We start from the raw sequence: 7,886 nt of genomic DNA, 5'->3' as shown, positions 1-7,886 counted from the left end.
GCGCCGCGTGGGCGGGACCTGCGAGGACGTGGCGGGCTTTAGCCGGGGCTGTGCTGCAGCGAGGCCAGGCCGGTCTGCGGGTCGGAGGCCAGCACAGCCTGCTCGGAGCTGTGAGACGTGGGGTAGGTGACAACCAACATCAGGGTTAACCTTGCCGGGGTCAATTTAAGAAATGGATGGCGGCGGTGGTGCTGGGGACAGAGCTCAGTGGTTCCACCGCCTGCCTCGCAAGCAGAAGGACCCGAGTTCGATCCCCAGTACCAAAAAAGAAAATGAAAAATAAAGACAAATGGGCGTGGATCAGTAAAGCACACTTCTGGGTGTGCTATATGCAGGCATGACCGTGGCCACCATATCTGGTCCACAGCCCCTTCTTCTGGACACTTCCTCTGGCCTGCTTCCTGGGCACCACAAACTGAATACCTCTGGTCTACCATGATGCTCCTGCCTTGGAGCTGGCAGACCATGGACTGAACCTTTGAAACTGTGAGCCAGATCAAACCTCTTTTCCTTTAAATTGTGGGTGTTAAGGATGGAAAAGCTGTCTAAACACTGTTTTGGATGCTCTGTTGTTTGAAACGGGTGGGTTTTGGGAAGAAAGTTTCTTGGCCTATAAAGGCAGAAGAAAACTACAGACAGTGGGTGGACACCAAGGGCCCAAGAAACATGAGGTAGAGGTTTGGTGACCCACCTTGCCCAGCCCACCTGTGACATCCAGCAACCCAGAGGATGGCAGCCATCCCCCAAAACTGCCAGGGGGCCACCAACCCCATGCATGGCCACACCTGCCCCATCCCTACCTGCAAGTACTGCATCTTGTCCTCCTGCAGGGGCCGTAATGGGTAGAGATGGGGCAGGCCCCCCTCCAGGGCAGAGAGTTCATATTTGGTCATCTTGTCCAGGGCCATAAAGTCACCTCCATAGCTGTAGTCCAACGAGTGCTCCAGCACCAGGTCTGGGGGGATGCTGCCCTCCAGGCTAGCCTCTGTAGGGTGGGACAGAGGTGTGGGGCCATGGGAACTTAGGGGCAGCTGGGAAGGAATCCTGGGGACTCACCACAGATACACATAAGGACAAAGGCTGGTTAGCTGAAAAGGGTGACCTGGGTCTGGGTGTTGCTATGTAGACAGGCTGGCCTTGAACTCTATGTAGCCCTGTCTCAGCCTCCTGAGGGCTGGGATTACAGGCATGTGCCACCATGCTGCCAAGTCTGGAAGGTACTTTCTGCAGCTAGGATATGGTGTGGACCTGAGGCTACCTCACAAGCTTCATGGGACTGAATGTACGGCCAGGGGCTCACAGTGGCTGGCACATAGCAGACTTTGCCCAGCGGCCTTCCAAGGTCAGGAGTCAAGGTGAGACTACCCCATCAGTCTGATGCCCACAGCCACTCTGTTAACAGACACTGGATCAGCTGGACTCTAGGGCAGCCAGGCAGGGTAAGAGGATGCCCATAGGACACCTAGCATTGAAAAGATATGGGGAGTGTCTGTCCATCAAGAATGGGGTCACCCAACTACCATGGGGGGGGTCCCTGACCTCATCCAGATGCCACTATCCCCAGGGGCCAGCCTCAGGCCATCCTCACCCTCTTCCAAGTCCTCATCATTGGCCATGAGGGCCATGCATTTCTCCCAGACAGCCTTGAGGTCGGCCCGGTAGCGGTCACAGGCCCAGAGGAGCACAGGCAGCAGTAGGGCCTGGGTCACAGAGCACCAGAGCACACACAGCACCATCCAGGGTGCAGAGGCATCAGCCCGCAGGCTGCTGAAGCTCACCACCTGTGGGCACAGAGCACAGCCTGACTGGCAGGACTCTCCCACCTGCATCCCTCCTGGCCTCAGATGCCTGCCTGCATAGCATGTCCTCAACCCACCAGGCAGAGCAGGCGGCAGCCAAGGACAGAGCGCTAGGCCCTTGGCAGGCTGGTATGCAGAGATGAGTCCCTCTCTATCGAGCGCTGCCCAGCTGTGCCCATGTGTGCAGAGTTCTTCCCTGTCCGCTTCCCACCCTGTTGCCCTTGTGATTCCCCCTGGAGAGAAGTGGGGGGAAGACAGGCATGCAGAACCTGGAATCAGGCCCACACAGGTCAACAACCAGCTCTTCCTTGGCCAGGGGCTTCACCCCTGCCCTCCTCGGAGGGTCTAGCCTGGCAGCCTATGGGTGAAGTGAAGATTCCAGGTACTGTGTATAACAGGCCAGAGACATGGCAGGCTCGGCCAGGGCACCACATTTCCTGCTCAGGAGAGAAGGTGGGGTAGCACCAACTCTTTCTGTCCACAACAGGACGGGATGACAGGCCCAGCTGTACATGAGAGGACCCTGTAGTTGGGGGTCCAAGGTGCCCCAGCTGTGAAGCTGCCACCCTGGCAGTCCCCTCCCCAATCTTCCCTACTGCTTGGACAAATGCTCTGGAGTTGGGCCTGGCCACGGTTTGACACTGAGTCCAGACTTCATTCTGGGGCCAGCCGTGCCTGATACATGGAGGACCCTGGCCAGTCCCACTGGACCTTGATGTCCCCAGCTCTTAAGACTAAGAAACTCCTCCCAGAGGACATCCCCTGTCCCTGTGCAGCACCCTCCCGGCCACCTGTACTTCCTGGGACACATGGCCCTGTCTCCCACACTCCGGCATCAAAGGGCCTGGGTGAAGGAAGTGCCTCAGCAGACAGCAGAAAGACGGTTGGGTGTGGGCCCGACTCCCACCATACCTGCTGCTCTGGCTTCTATCTAGAGGTCCCCAAAGCCTCACGCGCATCTAGGCAGGGTTCTCTGAAGGTGGCTGGCTGGCTGGTAGGAGAAGTCATGGTGGGTATGGCCTGCGAGGGTCCGGCTTCCTTCTCAGCTGTTCCCCTCACTTGCTTCCTGTCTCAGCCATGCTACCAGCAGCTTTTGCTCCACCACACCCCTCTGCTGTGCAGCCCTGCCTTGGAGCCACCAGAGTATGGACTGAAACCTCCACAACTGAGCTAAATAAACTCCTCCTTCCTTAAGATACAGGTGTTGGGTACTGTGTCTCAGTGACAAGCAGGTGACTACGTGGGTGGCCCTGCTTTAGGGAGGTCACAGACCTCCCTGATCCTCACTCTCCAGTGGTGTAGAATTTCCGCTGCAGTGAGGGGTGATGCTGTGCATCTCCAGGGACAGGATCTGAGGTGCTGACCCACTAAATGCCCAGCCCCCAGGTGCCCCAGGGCCCTCCCCCAGGTCTGCACTGGACCCCTCACGCACCAGCACAGGGAAGCCCATGAAGCAGTCATAGATGACCACGATGGTGGCCACCAGGCCTGTGACCTGCAGAGAGGTCTTCGCTGACTCTGAGCCATCGATGGAGGAGCGGCGCTTGCCCTGTGTGTCCTCCACGACGATGGTGGGCACAGTGAAGGTGCGCGGGTCAGCCCGGCGCCCCACCTGCACAGCCAGCGTCTGGAAGAGGGCGATGGCTGTGCACACCGCGCCCATGGCCAGGCTGCCGCCCACCAGCAGCAAGAAGCAGACACCGAAGCCCAGACCGATCTCAGCCACAATGAAGCGGCAGCCGTGGGTGTAGAAGCGCTCGCTGGTGTCGTGCCAGCCGACTGCAGGCAGGGCCGACAGGATGAAGGACACCATCCAGACGCCCATGACTGTGTGCACCGCCTGCTTCTTGGCATTGCTCAGCCTGGCACGGGGCAGGGTGAGACAGAGGAACCTGGGTCACCTACACTGTCTGCCTAGGCCTCTGCACAGCTGCAGAGGATCCTGCCTGCTCACCCCCACACCACAGTCCTGGCAAGACCAGTGGGGCAGAGAAGAGACGTCAATGCACTGTCTCGTGGCCCTTCCACCAGGCACCCTTCACAGAGGGGTGGCTGAGGCAGGGTCTCACATTGTGGTTCAGGATGGCCCTGAACTGACTATGCAGTGCAGGCTGTTCTCAGACTCACAGTAACCCTCCTGCCCCAGTCTCCCCGAGTGCTGGGATTACAGGTGTGCCCCACCATACCTGATACGGGCACTTCTGCCCTGGACACGCGTGTGTATTCGCACTGCTCTGTGCAGCAGCCTGGCACCACCCCTCCTGAGCCTCCCTGCCCACCCCTACACAGCACAGGCACAGCATAGCCACATGGGCCCTCAGGTGTGCACACAGGCGCACCAGGTAGGACTTCCGGTCATGCCGCCCATGCGCACTCACCGGTAGTTGACGGGCCAGCGGACCATCCACATGCGGTGGTAGGAGAGGGAGGTGACGGAGAAGCAGGTGGCCAGGGTGAGGGTGTAGAAGGTGGACACGAAGACCTTGCAGAGGCCCTCATTCCACTCGTAGTCGGGACGCTGCCGCCACAGCTGCACCACGGCGTAGGTGGCAATGGGCACCGCCACGTTGAGCATGTGGGTGGCTGCGAGCGTGCACAACAGGAACTCCAGAGGCTTCCACTTCTTCTGCTTGGCACCCACACTGAGTATGCCCCAGGCGTTGGCCAGCAGAGAGAGACCTCCGCATGCCAGCCAGCCCACAGCACTGCCAGGCAGCCGCCGTTCATCACCCATGGTGCAGAAGGGTGTGGGCAGGTGGCCAAGGCATCCTCCCAGGGCCACGCCTCGTCACGGAGCAGCAGCCTTTGGAGTTGGCGGCTCAGGGACACCAGGGACCCCAGGCAGCTGAGGAGGAGGGCAGGAGCACTTCAGTGAGTCCCCTCCAAATCTAGCACCAGAACTCTGGGCCACTGCCTGCCTGGTCCTGCTGTGGATGGCTTCCTCTGGGGCCCCTGAGCATGACCTCAGTGCTCAGGTAATCTACTCAGGGTGCCCGCTCCTGACCCAGGCTGGGCAGGGCCAGGCCCAGAGAGATACTGTTGTGCTTTTTCCTCCCTGCAGTGAGGATTAAACCTCGGGCCACTCTATCCCTGAGCTCCATCTCTAGCCCTTTTTATTTTTTACTTCGAAACAGCGTCTCACTGAGTTGCTCAGGCTGGGCTTGAACTTGTGATCCTCCTGCCTCCGTCTCCCAAACCAATGGACTGCAAGGTGGGCCCAGCCAAAGGAATACTTCTGCCTCACATGTGCCCTGGCCCTGCTCCACAACAAAGCCGTTCACCATCAGATATTACAAAATCCTTGAGAAGTGCACGCCAGGCCTCTCCACGGGACACCACAGGGATTTTTGCCTTCAGTTTTGTCACCTCATTTAGGGGAGGATGAAATTCCCACACCTCCCTTTCCCTTTCCAGATTTTCCACTCATGCTCCACCACCTGGGAGGGTGCAGCTTGCTTTTTGTCCTGTCAGACCCCAGCTGGCCTTCCCCTGCATGGGCCTGGCACAGATATAGGCTGGGGCTAAAGCTCCAGTACTGCTTGTGTATGTGGCTTGCAGAAGGTTCCTGTGTCCTTCTCTGTAAGGTGACCGTCACACTTGTCAGAAGGGAGCTAGGTGGACAGACCCCAAGTTTCTAAAGTCAGAATCATGCCATGGGTGGCCTGGGCAGCATGAGCCAGGACACAGCCTGGAGCCCAGAGCTTGACCCCCACGGGGGCTGCCAGTGCCTTCCCATGTGAGCTGAGGACACAGACCACTGGTAGGGCACATGCTGGGGAAGGTGCCCCATCCTGTGGAGGGCTGGGTGGCAGGCCCCTCCTTCCCTCCTTCCTCTCCCAGCCTGGCAGCCCCTGGCCGGACCTGAGCTTAGCGGGTGGCACGGGGACAAGGCCAGGGGAGGCCTTGCTGCTCTGATGACAGGTACTCTGCCCTTCTTGTCCTGTTTCATTTCACTGGTTCCCTCTCTGGGCCTCCCACTCACAGACACCCACACAAGGTACAGTCTTAGGGTCCCCCAGGATGAGAGCTGAGAATGGAAAAGCCGCTCTGGCCTTGGCCCCCCACCCTTGGGCAGGGATGGGGATGCTCTGCAGCCAGGTGGGAGGCAGCCCCTGCTCATCTTGTCTGGCATTCTTTTGGCTTGCCCACTTCCCTGGGACACTCCAGGACCCTCACTTTGTGCCCCAACCCAGAGAAGGATTCGGTCTGGACACAGTAGGTGATTGGTAAATGCTTGCCAAGGGCCGAGACCCTAAACTTGGGAGGTGAGGGAGCTCAGGCCTCAGGTGGACACACATTCACCCAGACTGGGACCCAGGACATCATGGCCTCTCAAGGAGAGGTGCCACAGGGCTGTGCCAGCCTTTTGTGTACCTGGCAGCCTGCAAGGGTTGATGGTGGGCAGAGGCTGCAGACCCTGGTCACTCCAAGGTGAAACCAGACCAGCATACACCTGGTGACAGGCATCACTGCTACTTGTCCTGGCCGTATCAGCATGGGAGGCCTTCCCTCGGATGCCCAAGCCAGTTCCGCCTACCTCCAAGACTTGGCCCAGGCCAGCCCACCTGGTCCTGTGTCCATAGTGGTGCAGGATGGCAGGAAGGCACCACGGGCTGCCCCAGCACAACAATGCCCAATGCCAGTTCCTCCCCTGGTCTGGCCCAAGGCAGCCCTGATGCAGGGCAGGGAGATGGAGGAACCACATTCTTGTGAACAGGCCCACTCCTCATTCTTGTCTCTCGCAACACATTGTGTGTATTCTCCTGCCATGCCTGTTTTATTTAATTGTTTTTGTTTTCTTTTTTTTGAGACAGGGTGCAAGGCTAGCCTTGAGCTCGAAGCAATTTCCCTGCCTCAGCCTCCTAAGTCTGGGATTACACATGGGCAGCACCATGCCTGACCCCCACACCCCCACTACAGGCAATCCAGAGGTAAGACCATGGTAATCCAGAGGTAAGACCATTTGCTCACGCAGTCAGATGTGCCTCAGCCAGGATCCAGACCCTGCCAGCCTGACACCCATCTTCCGGCCACTCCAACTAGAGTGCTGGAGAACACTTCCTAGAAGTGAGATCTTTCTGAGCCTCCTTCCTGCAGGGCAGATCCTGCTGTCTAGGGACATGGCAAGAAAGAGTTAGGGCCAGGTCAGGGCCCAGGTCCCCCACAGTGTGGTCTGCGATAGGGGTGATACCAGGTCCCTAGGGGCAACAAGACAGGGACGGGCCATGGGAACCGCGTGTCCCTCTGCCTCCAGGCTGGTAGCATGTGGGCACCCACCACACACCTGCAGCGGTCCTGATTCTTGAAGACCAGCAGACACTGGGAGCCTGTTGGGTCAGTTCCCTTCCATGGAGCTCCAGCATCTGGGAAGCATTTCCAGGACCAGGGCCCCATGTCCCGGTCAGGAACAAGCAGCACGCCCGGCCCAAGGAAGGGTCCACAGCAGGTGTGACTCTCCGGGAACACCCAGGACCCCCCTCATCCCCTCTCTCAGACCGAGCTCTGCCTTGCTGCTCCTCCATCTTGCTTTTCATCTTCATCTTCTAAACCCGCTCTTCACAAAGTCCCTGTTTGGTGCTGAATATTCTCATTCAGCTATAGCCAGTTCCAAGCTATAAACCCTGGCATTGTCCAGACTGCTGTTTAAGCATGCAGTGGCCAGTGTGTAAGTCGTGAATCAGCTTAGCTGACCGTGAAAAGCTCTTGAAGTGAAACTGGACTACTCTGCACATAGCACAGTTCCTGTTCTCTGTATGTGTGTGTGTTTGTTTGTTTCTTTGTTTTTCATACCAGGCATGGAACTCAAGCGTTTCGCCCAACCCGAGGGCGCGCCCGGTTGGCCGAATACTGGTGGGGCTGCGTCCTGTGCACCCGCAGGGTTGCGCTGGGCAGGGCCGCGCTCAGAACTCCGACTGTCGCTCTCCCCTACCCCTACGATCCCTCGGGTCGGCGCTGCAGCTCCAGTCGGGGAACCGAGGGAGGCGCTGGCACCGGGGAAGTTGCCCCAAAGGTCCCCAAGTTGGGCAGTGAGGGTGATGTCCATCCCTCAGCGCCCCAGTTATCCCCGGCCGGACCGGACCGCTAGTC

General features: G+C 58.8%; 1 protein-coding gene across 1 annotated transcript in view; it reads right to left on the bottom strand.

Moving 5' to 3' along the window:
• The window catches only part of Gpr153 (G protein-coupled receptor 153), a 9,615-nt gene extending 2,341 nt beyond the window's left edge, over positions 1–7,274 (bottom strand). The window contains exons 1-6 of the mRNA XM_010627901.2: positions 7,084–7,274; positions 4,178–6,911; positions 3,232–3,661; positions 1,589–1,781; positions 801–985; positions 3–18 (exon numbers count right to left, since the gene is read on the bottom strand). Of these exons, the coding sequence (XP_010626203.1) occupies positions 3–18; positions 801–985; positions 1,589–1,781; positions 3,232–3,661; positions 4,178–4,533 (1,180 nt within the window). The 5' untranslated portion in view covers positions 4,534–6,911; positions 7,084–7,274. The remainder of the gene's footprint in view (positions 1–2; positions 19–800; positions 986–1,588; positions 1,782–3,231; positions 3,662–4,177; positions 6,912–7,083) is intronic.
• Between the last annotated feature and the right edge of the window lie 612 nt (positions 7,275–7,886).

Source organism: Fukomys damarensis, unplaced genomic scaffold (genome assembly GCF_012274545.1).
Source record: "Fukomys damarensis isolate Sample0158 unplaced genomic scaffold, DMR_v1.0_HiC HiC_scaffold_23, whole genome shotgun sequence".
Classification (NCBI taxonomy): Eukaryota; Metazoa; Chordata; class Mammalia; order Rodentia; family Bathyergidae; genus Fukomys; species Fukomys damarensis.
This window is presented reverse-complemented; position numbering and strand designations above follow the sequence as displayed.